The sequence below is a fragment of the Pithys albifrons genome, chromosome 7 (genome assembly GCF_047495875.1).
Source record: "Pithys albifrons albifrons isolate INPA30051 chromosome 7, PitAlb_v1, whole genome shotgun sequence".
Taxonomy (NCBI): Eukaryota; Metazoa; Chordata; class Aves; order Passeriformes; family Thamnophilidae; genus Pithys; species Pithys albifrons.
In genome coordinates, this window is record NC_092464.1 from 33,914,695 (window position 1) to 33,935,031 (window position 20,337).

Consider the following 20,337-nt stretch of genomic DNA (forward strand, 5'->3'; position numbering starts at 1 on the left):
CCTTTAAATGAAGTTAAATTTAAAGATCTTGCATTGGTACACCATGCTTGTATTCATATAAATAATTTTAAGTTTGACCTTTATTATAGATTATTATTATTTTAAATTTTATTTGGATAATAATTATATTTAGTGGTTTTTCAAAAACTAGAAAAATGTTTTGAAAATATTACTACTAAGAATTTAAGGATTTGTGTGCCTGTACCATTGTAAAACAGCAGCTGCCAACTTGAAGATGCTCTTTTCTAAAATTAGCTGTTTTGTGGTAGAATCTGTTGCAGTAGTTTTTATATTTTAAGACGATAGTAATTTATTTGAACGATGTGTTTTTTTATTTATTCATTGATTATACAATTAATAGGGAGTGTTTCTGGTACAAACACTCAAGAATAGTTCAGTAGAAAGTTGGAGTAGCATCACTTCACTGCATTACTGTGTTTCATGAAATACTGCCTAGATCTTGTCAGAGCAGACTTTCATTTTTCTGGTTTTCCCTTGTTCCCTTGCAGGCAGACTTGTATAAACATTGCTTTTACTCGTGGAGACCTTTCTCTCTCACCTTTCCATACACTTAGAAGTTTTTTTTAGGTGTGCTTTTCCACATTAACTCCTGAAGAACAGCTATTCTCAAGGCAGTGTTGTTAACCAGCCCTGGTGTACCGGCTTTTAGCGTAGATGCAATGTACAAATTGGATGTCAGTGATACCCTGCTGTGCCCCCAGCTCAAGTGTCCTGGGATTTCCCTTTCCAGGCATAGTGCCATACAGTGCAAAAACTACTGAGGATTTGGGTCAAACCTGTAATTCTCAGGCATAAGATGAAGTGGAGCATGAAGTCAAACTAGCAGTTGGTAAACATGTGATGTGACCTCTTGGTGGGCTGTCATCATCAAGCCAGGACTGGTGATGTGACTGATGCAAGGTAGTAGCACTGAACAGATTGGGAACCAGAACATAATAAGGCTCAAGATCATGTTCCCAGAAATTTTACAGTTCGTTCTGCTCCTGCTGCACATGGATCTCTTACAGAATAGCTTTTTCCACAAGGTCATGTCAGTCATCAATTGAACATTCCTGCATCCTGTTTCTAGCTAAGCAACCCTGCAGCACCTTTCCTTCATGCTTTCCTCCTTCGCCCCCTGGCAGCTTGTTGCCCCTGCTGTAGAGCAGCAGTGCCTTTGGCCCATGGGGCTTAGCCTGCTGGTACGAAATGCTCTTGCTTTAGGGTGGTATTCCCCTCTGGCCGCCCATCTCCTGGTCCTCTGATCCTGTGGTGTGAGAGATAGTGTCAAGGGTATCAATGCAGAAGTTGGGGCCTTTCTGACTGCAAAGGGCTGAATCAGTCTTACACAGCCTCATTTTAGTCTATTTTTGCATGGTACTTTTCCAAATTACCATGATTTCAGGCAGCTGCAACCTTCTCTGCCTTTATTATGCAATTTTGTAATTTCTCCATGTGAAAGAACAAAACACTTCTCTGGTGTGCTAATTTAAAAAAAAAGCAAAGAAAAATCCCAAACAAACAAACTAAAAAGAACAAACCCCACACCATAATAAATCACAAAGCAAACATCTACTCACCAGGATGGACTGCTGGGAATGTTTCTTGCTTCCTGGAAGTAGGTGGGTAGGATAAGACAGGTGACAACTTTGGTGTATCATATCTCTGCGGAGTGTCACATGGATCTTATTTCCATGTGTATGGTATGCAATATGCATAAGCTTTTGGCTTTTGTAAACAGAGAAGTAAAAGAGATCTCACTAATTTAGGATTTTGTGGGTTTTGTTTATTCTCATTTAAACTTTTGTGTATTTTTATTATCTTAAAAAAAATATTTCAGTGACTTTTTTTTTCCTTCTAATACTGAAAATACAGGGAGGAATGTACAGCTGTGTGTCCTAGAGGAATTTCCTGACTTCTTAGAAAGATAATTCTTGGAATAGAGAAGCAAATCATGCTATATGACTGCAGGGAACTACATGCACAAGTTTTGTGTGTAGTGTTTGTCTCTGGATTTTTGTAGCATTGCTTACTAAATCTCTACACAGAACTTAAGAATAGAAACACCTTCTGTAAGTATTCTTCTTCCCCGGTTTAGAGGACAGAAACAAACCTAGAGGAATCTTTGATTAATGTGTTTACAAAACATTCGTATTTTGTACATAGGCCTTGAAGAACAGGGAAGCAAAAATAAAAAGCTTATCATATTACTTTGTGTCTGCAGGAGTGGTTGCTCCACTGACAGAAAGCAGTCTGCCATCATGATTTCCTTGTTGGCAGAAGCTCTCACAGAATCATATGCTTGGTCAACAGGTCTTGGTGCTCTTAAAAACAAGGGAAAGAATAAGCAGAGAGACTGTAAAGACAGGTTGAAGCTGAAACGACTTGCAATAGCCCTGGCACAGACTGGCCCTCATGGTGTGGGATGCTGCAGATGGCGCAGGCCCTCTAGAGCAATGCTTCTGCAGCACTCATAGCACCAAAGTGATGCCCATGCAGCATCCAGCAGCTTGGGCAAGGAACACTTGCCTGGATGTGGGTGGCTGGTGCCTTTCAAGGTGACTGTCCAAAGGAATCCATGACACCTATGAGGCTGGGACCCTGACACATGACCTACCGTTGATCCACCCTCTTCATGGGCAGCAGCTGAAGAGTGAGTAGGACACACCCATAAAGACTCTGAACATTCATGTCTAGCTATGTGAATCCTAATTCTCCAGATTTCTGCAGATCAGGGGGAACAGTGGTGATTTTAATGGAACATAATCCAATGATGTAACCAAAAATGGTCCTGCATTTCTCACAGTGTTCCTGTGAAGATCTTCTTTCAACTTGGAGAACTTCAAAATAATGTTTCTTTTCTTGAGGTCTACATAGTGATATGTCTTCAGAGAATCCTTAAATGTCCCCAGGGCTTCTGGTTTCAGAAACCAGTTTCCTTCCTGACTTTGTTGGGCATGTTGTCCACAAAATGGACTCTAAAGAAATCAGTAGCCCATACTGTCTGCCAGCCTTTGTTTTGGCCCTGTGCTTTCAAGGTCACGGGTTCAATCCCCAAATGCGCCGGCCATTCACTTTTGAGTTGGACTCAGTGATCTTTGTGCCAACTCAGAATATTCTGTGAATATCCTTCAGTCACATAAATAGCATATGTCCTACATTCTTGCTTGTTTTCTTCTGTTTTGCTGAAACTCTGCTGTTGAACAGGGTATGTCTTTGGGTTGATGCCATGCAGGTGTTGCTCAAGGTGTCTGCAGTACACCAGGACTGCACATTGTCCAACTGGCACCTCAGCATGACTTATTTCAGACTGTCTCCCAGAATGGCAGACGAGTTCATTAACAGATATGAACCTTGCAAAAACGTTTGCAACTCAGCACCACCCTGTGGGCCTGGCCCAAAAGGAAGTACTTGGTTGGTTTGAAGGAAGTTTCTCTTCTCTCCAGCATCTTCATGTGACTGGTGTTAGAGATTGCCACAGAGCTGAAGAGCAGGATGCATACCAATGAGTTCCATTTGTTTGAGAGCAAATAAACCAACAATCATTTTGATATGGATCTTCTCTCTGGTAACTGTTGTGCATAAAGAGAATGCAATTTACTTTTCATGCCTGTTTTTCTGTGGTATGAAGGAATTCCTGTTCCTTGGTATTGAAAGAATTTGTGGTTCAAGAAAATTACTTCCTCCTTTTACTTTCTTTACCAGAGAGGCCTGGGAAGATACACTCACTCAAAGGTAAAACCACTCTTCAAACCAAAGCAAATGTTCTACTCCTGTGGCAAAGATTCTATTTTGCTATAAAGTTGACAGTGAGTAATTTACTCTGACTTCTCTTTGTATGCTGCTAACCTATTCTTCAAGTTCTGCCCCTCCTTTCCCTCAGGGAAGCCCTAACTGCTCACCTACCTTGCATCTTGTGCACAGCAGCAGTCACCAGGTTATAAGTTTCTGCCTTCTTAATAGTATCATCATTTTCATTGTGTAAGGGTGATGTGTGGTTTTAAATTAGTCATAACTTTAGCTTCTGATTTAATGAGATCTTCAGTTGCCTTCTCAGAGGGGAAGGCTTTGTTTTCCCAAGAGCAGTGTGCCTTTTCCTGGAAGAAATTAATTGCTATTAATGAGGTATGAAAAGAAGAGGTGGTAATGGGGGTGTTGGGGAGTGGTTATAGAGAGAAGGGAGATACCTGCAAGTCTCAGGCACTGAAGAACATGCTGATAATGCCAGAACCTGTGACGTTTCAGGCACTCATGTGTATAAATAGTCACACTGGCGTGTAGTGTCATTGTGACTGTACTTGCTTTGAAAACAGCTGAATCTGACAGCCTTGTCTCATGGCACAGCCCAAAAATACCCTCACGTGTTTTGAGACGTGAAATAATGAGACTGGTGTTTAATGGCTGTGACAACACCTGGTCTGCTCCCCAAGGACTTAAGACGACGTTGTGTTTGTTGGATCTGTCTAGTCACTGATTGCAGGTATGACTATTTGGAGTTGAATCAACAGGGTTGTTGGAGAGGCAGGAAGGCAAATCCCTTACTCCAGATGGGGTAAAGCCCCTTGTCTTACCCTCTCTGGAGGGAGAAAGGTAGGGGTTCTTGTGAAGATGGCAAGGAAGGTAGCCAAGTCTCTGGCTTAAACCATCCCTCCACCTCCCAGACCACAAAACTGGGTTTGGGCAGTAAGGCTGAAGAATCAGAGAGGATTTATAGCCAAAATATTATTTTTGGGATTTTATGGACAACTGTTTGACGCACATAAATACTTGTGCAGAAACAAGGCCTTCCTAATCTGCTTGTCTGCAAAGAAGCTTTCTGATTGCTATTTCCTCATCATCTCAGGTACATTTGGAAGGAGTATCTGTTTGTCTTGCTGGCCAGGAGTAGAATGTCTACATTGGATGTGTAGTTAAAAACTCAATCTGGGAGTAGGGATACAAGATCCTCTCCCAGCTGAGGTCTTTTTTTGTGAGCTTTCCACAGCTGAATCACGGGGGTTTAATGCAAACCCCGGTAAACTGGTGTTAGTAGTCCAGGTCAGCTTTCAAAGAAAGCATTTTGTTTTTCTCAGGAAAACTACTCATCTTTCTGTCCAAGGTGAGTTTTGCACATTATGTATCTTTTCTTAGAGTAATAGGTTTGCTTGAAAAAATAAGATTTTGATATTTACAGCATCTGAACAACACTGCAACAAACACTAGCTGACACTGCAGAATTATTTTTACCACCTGAGGATTACTAGAGGCTCTGTCAGTCCAACCCTAGACATCTGAAATATAAGTCTGGTGGCAGTGTGGAAAAATCATAATTGGGTTCAGTGTATATTATTACCCTTCACTGGATTTCTAGCAAAGCTTAATTCTAAGGAGTACTGTCTTTTCTCAATAAGCTCAGCTAAACTAGATTACTTTGAAACTTTCAGCTTTAATCTCTCTCTAATATAAATGAAATTTCTGGATTTCAGCTGTCAGTTAATAGCAAGCTTTTACATCTGCAAAAGCGGTGTTGATTTTAGGTTAGATGACAACCAATCTAATTCCTGTTCTCCTGCTAGAACAATAATACAAACCCTGTCAAGGACAGTACTATCCTTACAGAATGCTTTCAGAGTGTGTAAGGCACTTGCCTGTGTATAAAGTTGTGCAGGATTTGAAATCACCTGTAAATTGGAATGCGTCCTCAGTAATACTTGTTTACATCTCTGGTGGCACTGATGACCTAATTGTATCAGTTCTGCAGCAAAGTTACAGGCAGTAATGGAATAGCCTGGATACCTGCAGTGGGACTTTCCCCTGGGCTTCCAGCTGCAGAGGATGTGCAGTTACTGGTACCTTCTGCTTCTCTTCATCTGGGCTGTTTGTTTCATTGAGTTGCCTTGATTGTGGTTTTGTTCTGAGGTGTGCGTGTAGCCCTGGGCTGAAAAGCCATTGGCCCCTACAACATTGCTGTGTTTCTACAAAACAGTAGAGCTGGACAGGATCTCTTGGTGGTTGTCAGATCCCACCAGCCAGGTGATAGACATTTATTATGGATTTAACTGTAGGACCACGAAGTAGTATTTCAAATATGTCCATACATAATGTGTAGTTTTCAACTGGTTTAACTAAAGGTGGGGTTATATAAATTGACACTTGTTCTAAGACTGGATTGTGCTTTTTTTGACCTGAAGTAAATATACTTAAGTGAACTTGGAATAAGCCTTATTTAACACAAGCTTAAACCAGTTTCATCTCAATCCATTGTTTTCCCATAGGCTTGCAATACAGATTGTGCATTCTGCTCATTTAGGCAACACCTGCTCTATGAGTGGGAAATCTTTCTCCTGCTGAAGGCAGAAGTTGTCCTTAAGACCACTTAGTGGTCTATTTGAATTCATTGCTAGAAAAGTATCGCATGGGTTTGGGCACTATAAAAGCAAGCTGTGGGCCCTACTTGTCCTGCAGGGATGAAGTTTTCTACCTTTACTTCTCTTATCACTTGACCTTGAACAAGTGTTTGTTCCAGGTTGATCAGCAACTTCTTTGACTTGGCTGTGATGGCAGAGCAGGCAAACCCAGGTGCTGCTTTTCTTCTCTCCCTCCCATTTTTGTGTGTTTGACATGTCTCCTGCTGTTCTCTAACAATTTCTGAATGAAGTTTATCATACCAGAAATGTGCCTTCTGTGACAAGAGTTGGCCAAAAGGTGATGCCAGTCTTATAAAGTCAAGTGGCAGCAGTGGAGCAAAAGCAACCAAAATCACATCCTAATATTTAGTAAGCACAAAATAAATGAGAAATAGAGAATCCAGGGACATGGATGAATCACTCATTTTCAACATATTTTTCACACTGGTCAGTCTCATAAAAAGTTCCTCCTGCCAAATGCTGTTTGCTTCTCAGAATTGTCTGCTTTAGTAATAAGTAACACTACTTAGAAACTATTTCCTTCCAAAATCCTGTTTTCATGTCACTAGCACAAGCGAGCACAGAAGGTGAACAAAGCCTATTGAAAAGCAAATTGCCCAGTTGAATTCACTGTTAATGTGTTTTAAGTGATTAATTTGATGGTTGATAGATCCAGCTCACAAACTAGTGCACTATGTGGATGCAGCTACACAGATGCAACACCAGGAAAATTCTGTGGTAACCGTGAGCCATCTAGTGCATTCTTCAGGGGAAGAGAGCCCAAAGAGTGAATTGTCATAGTGTGAAAGACTGGATGTCTGATCCAGCTGCACTGTTGTAATCATCCCTCATGGGTTTGGTCAAAACACAGCAGTTTGAAGAGAGTTGCTCAAAATGCTTTGTGGGCACACTGTATTGACTGCAGTATTTCCTGTCTTACCCACTGTTTTGAGCTGCAGTTATGCAGAACAGTTAGGATCAGTCTGCCTCGGGATGTTACTACTTAACTATTCACTTTCTTTTTGACTATATCTGTGCTTGGTCTTTCCCAGCCATCTCCCCAGACACATGTCATGAGACTGGAGGAACTTCTAATTCTGTAGTTATGGCCAAGACATCTCTTTTGCTTGACTTTCCTCTCTGGGAACAAGACCAAGCACTAGCTCTTCCTGGACTGGACCAGGAGGTACATCACAAAAATAGCTGTTTTGATAGAATAAGGAAATCTGCAGCAAGAAGGAAGCCAAACTAAAACACATAATGATAAGTAACAACAACTCAAGTAGCAAACAAAATTTGTATCATAAATTAAAAGAGTTTGAAATGAGCAAAAAATGAGAGATTTCTGGCTCATGAGATTCAAAATGTTCCAGTGGGTGAGTCAGGACCAAAAAGGTCAGGTGCTGGCAGTATCTGCATTTGAGAGACAGAGAAAGAAAAGTTGCCGTAAGACTGATTAGCATTTGCTGAATTTGCTCTGCTTATTCAGCAGCAGAGATGTAGCTTCCATCAGCCCTTCTTTTCCTGTGATAAATAAAAATTCGTTATTACAGAGTGATACCTTGAGGAAGATGCTATTTTAAGGCAATTTGATTTTAATAATGCAATGAAATACTTAGTTCCTGTGAGAAACATGGATTTTGGGAGAAAGGCAGACATACGTTTTCTGAACCCTTCTTCAGAAGAAGCATTTAGTATTTTTTTTTTAGGAATTTAATCTGTGTTCTGAAATGCTGATACTTTAGTCTCTCTTTACAACCCCCATCTTGTTGGTTTGTAATCCAGCCTGCAAAAGTTAAGAACTATTTTGATGTGTTGTTTGTAACAGGCATCATGTAAAAAATACCTAGGGATCGCTTATGTGTCTCTGTTGGTGTATCTGATAAGATGCTGTACATCATTTGTATGTGCACAACTTGTAAGTCTTCACTCATGACTGTTGTAGCTGAACAGAACTGTCACTTTGAAAGTACACAGGTACTATATCAGGAAGTGGTTTTAGCCTGGAATTTACTTGCTTCTTTCTCTTTGTTTTCAAAGGTGGTTTCAGTGCCAGTGGTGTCCCCTTTCTGTGTAAGTATCAGTAAGAAGCCTGGTGCCTCTCCATTATTTTCCATGTTAATTATGGCTGCTGCAGCTGAAAGATGGTTATATTTGCCAGATTGCCAAGGTTGCTCTTTCTTCTGAAATTGGTTTCTTCCAGCTCAAGGGATCTCAAAAGCTCTCTGGAGCAAGCATGCTTCCTGAAACTTTACCTTGAATGTCACTAAGCCTTCCCTTCAAAGATTGCCTTATTTCTTTGTTGGCCTTCTGAAAATGCCCTAGCAAAAAACTTCCCCAAACCTGCAATTATTTATGCCACAAAATCATTTCATGTAGTTTAAGCTACTTACTATGCACCATAATAATTGGAGAGAGTAGCAGAGGCAGGCTCATGTGCTGACTAGCTTGACAGGCTGCTTGGAAAACACAGGAGCCAGAGCTGCAAAAGAGTTTTGAGTGGTCCTCAGGTTGTCTGCAGAAACTGTGGTAAGCGTCAGCCCTGATAATATACTGTGACAGTCAGGCATGTATTGTTCTTTTGGTGTCTTGACCCACAGTTACTGTTCTCAAGCCATTGCCGAAAAGTCTGAGCTCCCAGTGTTCGCCTTGTCAGTATTTTCTAATATGAGGAAACTGAAGTAATAGTTGCTCTGGGATCAGCAACCCACCGAAACTGCAGAATGTATCTGAAGTCCTTTGGTTGAGGATACATCTGGGAGTTGAGACTGAAAACCAAACCAAACCAAACAAAAAAGAGGAAGAATGAGGAAAACATCTGATGCTCTCTCCTGCTGTGAACAAATTTCGTAGTACTTCTTCCTTGTTTATCGTTAGACTTTTGGAGGTTTGAGAGAGGCTTGGCGGGTGAGTCATGCTGCTGTCCAGCAGTATGGTATTAACCTGAAGCAATTCAAGGCATGGTATAATACCACTGTAACTGGAAATCTGTGCCCCACACCTGACACTGTAATCCATGTGGTCATAAACAAGCATTTAGCAACTAAATGGAGTGAAATCCCATAGTAAAAGAATAAAAGCATCTTTACCAACAGCAGCTGGAAGTCAGAATTTCAAATGCAGTCTCAAATGTGACTTTTTTGGCAGTGCATTTCTACATGGCATTGTCATTGTTGGGAAGGTGGGTGAATTCCGTCCGTGGTTTGCAAAACTCTTGTTCTTTTAAAAGCAATTTAGACAGTGTGCTTGTTTCCTACTCAGCAGCAAAGTGAGTTTGCTGCTACCATAATACAACACCCATGGAACGAGTACCTTGAGCCTCGAAAGTGAGATGGATTCACTGAAGGGGTACTTCATTTTTTTTACTTCACTAAGCAGTCTGTGCACCCCTGAGCATTGTATAGTTTGGATGAACATGCTGATGTAATGTCTTTCATTTCTGACAAGCAGACCCTTGTGGTGATTTGCTGAGGGAGAGTGCGGGGTCATCAGGATAGATGAAAGAAGGAAAGATGCTTTGTGACCTACTCAGTCCAGAGTTTCAGTCCTCTCCATCTGGTTCATGGACAGTGAGGAACAGAAGGAAACTCATGACTCATCAGCACTGTTGGGTTGACCTCAGATACTGAAGTGGACCTGGTGAAGTACACAGCATTTGCTTATGCTGAGATTGTGTTACGCTGGATTGACTGAAAGTCTGTGCTTGGAGAACAGCATTTGAATAAGACTTTTCCCATCAACAAAAGCAGTAGTTCTATGATAGCTATGTACAAAATTGCTGTAAATGCCAAGCTGCATTATGATATGGTCAGTTTGGCATCATGGAATGGTACACTTTTTATAGGTGGCATTCATGTGCACACATACAGTTTTCATATTTTTTTCTTCAAAACAGCGGAATAAGCACTTAACGTGTTGCCTGTTTCTTGTACTTTGAGGTTCCAGTGTGAGTCACCATCTAAGTCACTGCTGGACTAGATGGACCTTTCCACTGATATATGCAGCATGTCTGATCTTATGATTTCAGGCAGTTTTTTTCCATAAACAAGTTAACATTTCTTTCTTCCATTTGTTATTCTTTCATTTGAAACCTATAGTAATACTTATCCACGCTTCTGACTAGCTGTGAGTTAGCACTGAAGTGGAGATTTAGCTCCTTTATTTCCTACTCCCTTGCAACAGCAACGGCACAGGCATATCTTGGGTCCTCTGATCCCTGCTGGAGTTGTGGGAGATGCTCTTTCTACATCAGTGACTTTGTCTGCCAGTGACTGACCTTTAAAAATTAGTCCAGAACCTGAGGATTTTGCAAGTACAGTGAATGCTCCCCAAAAGAAATTTGCCTTATCCTATCCCAATTCTAAGTAGTGGTTAATGTTTGCGCATGGAATTGTGTTTATTATAGTCTTTTCTTTAACTCTCTGAAGCTAGCATCTTCTCTTATTTATCCTTCCTGTCTTCCCCCTCCCGCCATCACCCCTGCATGTTTATCTTCCTTATAAATCCATATGGATCACTTGCCTTTCAGGAACATAGTGTGGTCAGGTGCACATGGGCATGTTCTGTGATACTGAACTCCATGTATGAATGCAGCTGAACTTTATACAGGCTGTAGATTAAAATTATTATGATGTTTTGAGTCTTAAGTAAGCAAAACATAAAATGCCAGAAAGATCTGTAAGCATTTACAGATTCAATTTTCGTCTATATCTGTTGGTCACATTGAAGCCCTGAATAAAAGTTTCATTGATACTGATGATGGGAACAACCTTGAAGGTGTAGCTGAGGTCTTTGGTTGTGACTGGATAGTACTTTCAATCAGGTCTAAAAATAAATCACTCTTTGCCATTAAAGCCTGAAGGTGGTCATTTAGTTACATGATTAGAAATAACCAGAGGTGGGTGGATGGATGAGCTAAAGATCACCATTTATGCTTGAGGGAAAACACTGGCCACACAGGGTCTCTGAGCACTCCCAGAGCAGACAAGAGGATTGCATATTCCACTGCCCAGCAATGAGTGAAATTATAAAATCTAGCTGCTAGTGAGGCAGCCAGGAGGATTTCATTTGTTCATGCTCTTCTTATAGCAGGTTTGTCATGGTTTTTGTCTGTGCTACAGCTTGAGTTTTCATCTTTCAGTGTGGAAATCTAGGGGAGAAGTTCCTTCCTCCTTTAAGAGCAATCCATTTACATGATAAAAGGGTATTCCCCTAGTAATATTAAATCATCAGTTTTATTTTAGATTTTTAAATATAAAATAATCTCTAAAATATGAAGTAAAATTTAATGCTTAGTATTATTTATCTGTTACCCTTAAGAAGAACACTGCAGTTTATCTGTTTTCCCTAAGAAAAGCACTGCAGTACTTGGGTTTGTTCCCTGCTTCTTAGCGATTCTTTTTTAGATGACAGGAAGTATGGCACTTCAGCCTATATAATCTTTCTGCTTTTGGGTGATTGTTGCTGGCTGTTGTGGAGAGCTGTTCCGTGGCAGTTTTGTTGGTTATACAATTAAAAACCATCAAAACCATGTACTGCAAGGAGCAGTTGATATAATAGGTATATGAAACTAATAAAAAAAAAAAGAAGTCTTCGGACTGATAATGGATCAGAGGCAGAACAAAAATGTACTCAAACTAATGTGGCGGGTTTTTCCCAGTCACAGCAGAAAGTGTTTTATCAAAACTACAGATCTACCGCCACCTTTTTTGATTCTTTTCCCCAGCACTCCTTCATTTCTGTGTTAGAGGAATTTTTTTTTAATGCATAAAAAGACTGGCCATCTTCTGTTTGTCTTCTGACAGCTGCTTCTCTCCATCACTGCTATTTTGGGTAGATTTTTTTCTCAAGCTAGAAAGACAACTTTTTAAGTAGAGAATTGAACTGTTCTGCTTCAATGGCTTCTATATATGTTAAAAAAGTTCTCAGATATGTATCTTGCTACCAGACAGAATATTACATTCAGTGTGTTTTCAAGTGCCTGCTACATGACTGGGCAATCTTGCTGAAGTCAGTGGAAAAAGGCAGCTTTGTGGGGCTTGCATTTACATTACAGATTTTTTTCCAAATTACTTGATGAAGAACTGATGTATTTTAAATATTTTAGGAAATGTTTTTGTGTTGAAATACTAAATTTTTGTCATTAAATACTTAAAATTGTGATAACTGTTTGGAGTTTAAGCTGTTCTTTCTAACCTGCACCAGCACATAACTTGGTCATTAGAAAAACAGATGACAAAATGAAACCTGTTACTTCAGTCTTGTCAATCACTGGAAGTGTCAGGAATAAGGTATTTTGGGTTGACATAATTACTTGCTTAAATCAGTTTAGAGACAGGAGAGAAATAGGCTGCAGAATTTGATGGAATAAGGATATGTAACTGGGAAAAAAATTAAATTGCCAGTTTGAAAAAACCCCACAACATATTCAACCAGAGCAGAAAGTAGGGGAAATAACCTCAAACTATATAGGTTCAGAACTATACCCAGTGGGAAGAGATGGCAGAAACAGTCTTCTAACAGCCACAGCCCTGCACAGTGTTTTTCCTCTGTGCTTCATACTTGTGAGGCTACATCTCAAATCCTGTGTCCAGTTCTGGACCCCTCACATAAAGAAAGGCATTGAGGTGCTGGAGCAAGTCCAGAGAAGGGCAACAAAGCTGGTGAAGGGTCTAGAGGGTAAGTCATATGAGAAGGAGCTAGGGGTGTTCAGCCTGGAGAGAAGGAAGCTCAGGGGTGACCTTGTCACATTCTACAACTACCTGGAGGCTGTAGCCACGTGGGGTTCAGCCTCTTCCCAGGCAGCTAGTGATAGGAGGAGAGGACTTAGTCTAAAGCTGCACCAAGGAGGTTCAAGTTGAACACCAGATGCATTTCTTCACAGAAGCTGTTTTTTAAGCGTTGGAACAGGCTGCCCAGGGAGGTGGTAGAGTCACCATCTCTGGAGGTGTTCAAGAAATAACTGTACATGGGACTTAGTGCCAGAGTCTACTTGACAAGGTGGTGATTGGTCAAAGGTTGGACTCAATGATCTTTGAAGTCTTTTCCAACCTAAATTATTCTGCGGTTCTGTGAAAGGTCAGTGTTGTGGGCATGTACTCTCCTGTGAGGTAAAAGCCATTTATCTCTCCAAGAGGAAAGTTCCTACTATACTTTTGTATTAACATCAGTTACAACTGATGAGCCAAATTCTTAGCCTCACCTTGCAGAGGTACTTGGCACTGCTGAGCCTGTGCAGCAAGCAGTGTCTGAGTGCTCTTCTATGTCTCCAGGTTGGAACATACCTGTCAGTTAATCATAAATACATGGAGTAAAACCAAAATTGGGAATGGGGTTTTGATATTCCTCTTTGCTTTTATCAGCACCATTCTAGTTACAGAAGTGAAAAGATGGCCTTATCTTATGAAGATGGGAACTACAATGGCACCATCCAGGATGTCTGGAGTCCTGTGTATGGACATTTTTATTTGAAAACACAGTATCCTATTTTGTTACAACTGATCCTCTAGAACTTTCACAACAAGGTGTTTGTTCCAGAATAATTTCCTGGTCAAAGAAATGTATGCGTATTTATCTTTGTGCACTGTTTCATTAAAATGGGTGGAGTTTGTAATTTGAAAGTGAGGTGTGTTTGTAAGAGGCATTGGGCAGGGGTGGGGTGTTGAACAGTCCTTAGCTGGGCTTGACATAAATATATAGTTGTATAATATCAAGAGCAGCTTCAAGTTCTGTATCACTAAAACTTAACAATAACCATGTCCAAAACACAGCCATGTATCTGCCCTAGTCACATGTGAATATTTTACAGCTGGATGAGAATAGCTGTAGGGATTGCCTAAAGAAAGCTGTACATTCACCTTTTCCAGTGCAAGGTGCCTGCCTGGAGGATTTTGGTCAGCCTCTCCTGCTCGACGGGCATTCATCCTGACCATGGCACCAGTGCAGGGAGTTATGCTCATGGGGCGAAGGGGGGATCCTACTTGGGAAAGTTTGGAAAGAGGAGGTTGACTTTTAACAGCTGAGGAGCCAATAGGATGTTTCTGAAGCTGCGGGTTGATGTAGGTATTGTCTGGCAGTGGCTAGCTGGCGTGTGGGAGAGGTCATAGGGAAAGGCATGTTGCAAATAAATTGCAAATCCTTATCCCACAGCAGTTGTTTTCAGGCAGGTGGTGCGTATGTAAGCTGGCAAGTAAAATTAAGCCATCTTGTCTTCCCATGTGAGTATCTGTCCTGAGCAAACTTTCCAGTTTATTGGACTGAAGAGGTAGTTAAAAATTTATTGGGATTTTCAGTACCTAAGTTAATAAATGGATGTTTCAGTTTGGTCTAATTATATCCCTCTCTAAATGGAGGTTCTAAAACCACAGACACCATTAAATTAAGCCTGAGTTTTAGTTAGCCTACAGGATCCAAGCAGTTTGTCTCTCCACTTCTCTCTGTTTCAGGAAAATGGTTGAGAGGAATATTTGATTCTGTTGACTGAGATGTTTTAGAGTCTCTGGACCTCAGCTGCAGTCACGCAGACCTGTGCTTGGGCACCTGGGAGGGAGGTGCAGGCAGTACTGCCTGGGCTGTGTTTCTGCACTGGAAATGCTGACTGCACAGAGCTGTTTGGGTGCAAGGATGAGCCCTGAGACAGCTCTTGGAGCAATAATGAAAAGCACTGACTTCAGAGATGGACAGGCATGACTGGACTGTCACTTATGGCAAATATATACAGAAGGGGAGTAGGCTAGTGCTTCTAAAATAGGATTTAAAAAAAATTAATATAACCTGAGATATGCAAACTTATTTTCTGGTATATATGGCACTAAGCCACTGTCTACTAGTAAACAACAAAAGTGATAAGGACCTTTAAATAACTACTAAATGCCAATCTGATGGCTGTTCTGTTTTTTTCAGGTTGATTTTTATTTTGCTACAAACCAGTGAGGATGACACCAAAACATGAAAAACAGGTAAGTAATGTCTAAGCTTTAATGAAAAAGGATTCAAGTTTGGCAGTTGTAGATTGAATTTCATTAAGATTCATGTGGCTCAGGGAAAATTGGTTGTATTCCTCATCCTTTTAGTTGCCAGCATACAGAATATTCTGGAGTGATGCAGTGCCAGTTCCTTCTGTTAAAGTTTGATGGAAGAATCAGATATTCAGAGTAACTGGTTCTGTGTATAGGAGGCTCAGACACTGAGACAGCAGAGAAGGACCTGGATGGAATCTTCTTTTCATCAGTCTTTAGATATTGTCTAGGACATAACGGTTGGAGCTGGCTCTGAACTCTGATCATATTTGCATGTTCTCTTTTGCTCAGTCCAGTGAACACTGAAAGTTTCAACAAATTGTCTCAGCTGATAGTCTCTTACCAGTCTTACTACACAGCATGCATGAACGAAGATACCAACACCCCAGTGTGAAAAGCCCTATGTCCTTTGTGTCTGTTCCTTTTACTAATAAGCAACTTGATGAGATGCACTTTTTTTCTTGAAAGCTGTGTGGAAAATGACTCTTCAGGGGTTATTGACTAATCAGATGTGTAATGGGAGCACAAGGTTATCACCTGATATGGTCCTGAACACAGAGATTTGAATTAAAATGCAGTTGGAATGATTAATGTAAATAATCAACCACTGTGAGATTATTTTTATTCCAACTCCTTGTGGTAGATTTTTTCCCCCTTATTAAAAATAGATATTTCCATGTCAGATTTCCTATTTTTCTAGTAGGAAAATGTTAGAGACCTCTCAGAAACACACAGTTTTTGTAGTCAAAATCTTTATAGCAAAGCTTCTGACTTATCTCTGGGCAATTCATTTCATTTTGCAGAAATATATCCAACAAGAGAAAGGAGAGATAAGGGAGAATAATGAAACGATAAAGTCTTCTTGTTTGCTTCAGGTGCCTTTTTGGTGTATTCTTCCTTTTGAGGCAAATCGAAATGGCAACATTTAAGTTTTCCATGCTTGTTTCTGTGTGACCTCAGTGCTACCCTTTTACTCTGCTGGCAGCACTCATGCTCTTTGTATAGATCTGTAACCATGAGGGAGAAGATGTCAATGAGTTTTGGATGTCACTTTGGCCATTTTGTCATTTACATGTGACCCTAACTACTTGGACTGCTCCCAGCCTTGAGGACAGGGTAGCAAAATACCACCAGTGCCAGGCTTGAATTGTCTGTGTTAGCCAGGAATTAAAAGGCACATCGAGCCAGAGAAAACTGTTCTGCGATTCCTGCTTGTTAAGTAGTTATGACTACTTCTGCAACAGATTTGAATAGTCATGAAGATGTTGAGGCCAGTGTGGCTGCTGGGATCACTATCGAAGCCATAGCATTAGCAGTTTGGAAAGGAAGTGTTTTGCTTTTGAATTTAACAGTTTCCAGGGAGAAGGAATAAATGGAGATGACACTTGAGTAGCTTTCTGTTGAGTCAATTTTGTTCCAGTGCAGTAGGCCTCCATTCCCAAGCCTGGACACTTTGAAGGGTCAGCAGTAGATTCTCGTTTTGAGAAAACTGTTACACTGAAGCGGTACAGGACACATATTTCTGAATGCGTGATGTACATGTGTGTATTGTGCCCCTCAATGAAAAAAAATGCACTGCAATCAAGCAAAAAGTAAAACCAAAACTGAAAGTATATGTAATGTTGCATAATAGCTAGATCTGCAGTTCTGGAAAAACCAAGCAGCACTGGGCAGGGGAAGAAGACACCTTGAAAAGGATTGCAGCTGGGAAAAGTAAAAAGTCCCTGAAACCCTGGCTCTCTGAGCTGAACTTCCCATGTTGTACAGCTGGTACAGCTGGATTGCAATCCAGTTTTGTGACAAATGGTGAAGTTAGTCTTCAAGTGGACTGTGGGAGGAAGAGGTCAGCATCACCTCCCCCAGGTGGATGGTGCATTACTTGAGGATAAACATCCTAATTTTTATAGCAAGATGGGAAGGGAATGGAGTGTATACAGAGGATAATGGCATTTATTCCCCTGAACTGCTGTAAACTTGTGATTGTTTGTGACCAATGAACGTAGGATGGACTAAGCAGACACCAGCAATCTTGCAAAGGAGTATTCTGCCACTTAACTCTGCTTGGTCACTAATATAGCCTGTATGTAAATATTGGCCTTTACAAGCTTACTTTTCTAGGGATGCAAAAGCATAAGCATGTTTTCTGGGAGTGGGTCATCCTTTGTCCTGGGCAGTTAAGTCTGCTTTAATTAAATCAATACTGTTTTTCCTTGAGAATCTTGTATCCTGGAGAAGATTTAAGGGTCAAAAGGGAAGGAATTGCCTACATGTGCAGTGCTACTGTTTCACAGCAGCAGAACCTTTGGAAGGGGAATTGGGATTAACACTTCATAGATTCAGGAGTTTAATAGGGGAAGTAACCCTAGATCTTGAGAAAGGCTGTACATTTTGATTTTTTATTTCTAGTTGCTTAATGTTTGTCTTGCTTCATTCATTGCTCAGTATTGGCATTCTTTGGTAAATAAAGAAAAAAAGGAACATGCACTGTTCTGTTGAAATCCTGGTCTTTTCAGTGAGAGCTGATAATGATTGTCTGAGGGCTGCAGTTTGCTGAGGTGCTCTGCTGTTTTGCAGATAGTTTTTACTCTTGGCTCTGCTTTACTGCTTAGACATCTGCCTACCTCAGTGTCTACAGCAGGTCTCCTTTCCTTAGAGGGTAGAGTCTGAAGGGCTTTAACTTCCTCCATATTGAAACTCAGTGATTAGTTAAGTGCAAATTAAAAGATTACAGAAGTTTTTGTGTGTATCTTGTGATCTGGAATGATTTGCAAGGTGAGCTGTAGATAATTTGATAGCAATATAGGAAATCTGATAGCACCTTTTAATTACAATACTTTGGTATCATAAAGATTTGAAAGAAGGAGTTTATTTCAAAGACTATTTTGATTCTGTACAAAGGAGAGGGTTATAGAAGGTTACTTGGAAATGGAGTAATTTGGGGAACCTGAACAAAAGGAAGGTCAATTAGAAGCTGATACAGCAGTAGATGAGAGGAAGGGGACTGAGATCAGGTTATAAGAAGGTTACCTGCAGTTGTGGCTCCTGGGCAGCAGCAGTTGAAGGGAGGAAGAGAGCAGTGTTCTGTTTCAAACTTCTGGCATAATTCCTCTTCTTCCACTTGCGGGACTGATCCATTTAGTGTTCAGCAAAGAAAAGAAGTAGTTGCAGCTCTGAAGTGTTTAGAAGTGGTTGCAGCTCTAAAGAAGAGTGGGACACTGGGAAATAGGAGTTTGGGGAAGACAAAGAATTGATAGGACCTAAGACTGTGGGTATAAAAAGATGTTACAGGGGGTCTGAAAGTATGACCTGTCTATATAAGTTATGCCAAATATGATAGACAGTGAGGCAGGTGAAGAAAAGCAACCACAAAAATTGTTGTCTCTCCTCTGTCCAACACATTGCTCATGATCTTCTCAGGAGTGGGAATAACTTCTTCATGTCTTCCACAACTGTTTTTGTACAAGTAAAGGCCTGACCATCAGCTGGTAGAAATGATTACAGCTCTGTTCATTTGTTCCTCTCGTGTCACACTAGCATGGGGTTAAAAAGCCGCAGGGGAGAATTGGCCCTCCAATGCTCTTCAGTGAGGAGAGAAGCAGCAGAGATGGTGGGAGCCTTTCAAATGGGCTTTCTTTAGCAAGGTATTCATGATGTTTTCCAAAAGGGTATCTAGCAATAATCTAGAAAACACCGCTGTGACAAGGAGCTGAGCTAAATGACATAAAGCTATGGGTTGTGTCCAGCCATCAGGCACAGCCTGAAGCAGTACCATTTGGAAATCAGACTGCTAGATGACTTAATCCAGACCTTGAATACCTCCCTGCCATGTGCTGAGTGCAATGGCTGTTCAGGAAAAAATACATCTTTTCCTTTCAAAGGTCGCATTGTTCCCCTGTTGGTCCAATGAAGGTTGCCATTTGTGACATGCTGAAGTGTGTGGCAGAGGGGAGAAGACTTGTCTGAAGAGAAAAGCTTATATTTTTGATGTCTGTGGTTTGGGCATGAGAAGACACATGTTGAGAGCTTTCTAGTTCAAGATTTCTTGATTTATGCAAATACTTACTAAAAAGCCTGTTATTTACCAGAGACACTGTAATTCCTCCCACAGTTGAAACCTGTACCTGGAGATCTTCTGCAGTGCCTTTCTCTCAGGGGGAATGTATCTACAACTTAAAGTGATAAGCTGTTTTTTAACTGAGTCATTACTAAGTGGTTCACTTAGCTTTTTGGGTGAATAGCTTATTTAGTCAACTGGAGTAGGGCAGCCTTCTTGTTTTCTCTGGGAGTAGCAGGTACTTAAGCACAGTTTTGACCTTTGTATTTTAAAGGAATCTTTTCCATCTTGGTATGAATATACAGATTTAGCAGACTTTTTGGTTTTTATTTTCTATTTTTTCTAAAACACAAGCTTTGGTCATTAACTGAGGATACTCAGAAACATTTAATTCTTCAGTCTCTTCTAATTCCCATTAATGATGCCCAGTTACATTACAGTAATGCACACAGGCCTCTCTTTATCTTTTAGAATCCCTCTAAATCATTATATAAATGTAGAAATTACAAAACAATAGACTAGATATGACAACTTCTACAACAAATACTCTATATCATTGTGCCCCCAAAATGGGGAATTTTGCTCTGCAGAGCAGCTGTGTAGCTTCCTTGGACAGGTGGATGGGCAGATTAGAACAGGTGCTGCCTCTTCAGCTGTACTCTTTGTGAATGTTGATTACAAGAGTGGGAAAAGCTCTTCTTTATATGCGTGACCTTGAGTGTTACGTTTTTAGTTTGTAGCTACGGAGATCACATCTCCCATGCATTAAACACATGACTTTTTACAGTATTACTTAATCTGAAATACTCCTTTTCAGATAGCAGTTTGGCAGGGAGTTTCCCAGACATGTGGTGTAGCTCAGATGATTCATTGCTTTTTG

At 40.6% G+C, this 20,337-nt stretch overlaps 1 protein-coding gene across 4 annotated transcripts in view; it reads left to right on the forward strand.

Moving 5' to 3' along the window:
• Positions 1 to 20,337, forward strand: part of SNX10 (sorting nexin 10) — a 36,973-nt gene that overhangs the window by 1,602 nt on the left and 15,034 nt on the right. For 2 of the 4 annotated variants that reach the window (XM_071560970.1, XM_071560971.1), the window contains exons 2-3: positions 8,427 to 8,459; positions 15,288 to 15,343. In XM_071560970.1, the coding sequence (XP_071417071.1) occupies positions 15,320 to 15,343 (24 nt within the window). In that variant the 5' untranslated portion in view covers positions 8,427 to 8,459; positions 15,288 to 15,319. The remainder of the gene's footprint in view (positions 1 to 8,426; positions 8,460 to 15,287; positions 15,344 to 20,337) is intronic. The other 2 variants (XM_071560972.1, XM_071560973.1) reach the window with 1 other exon arrangement.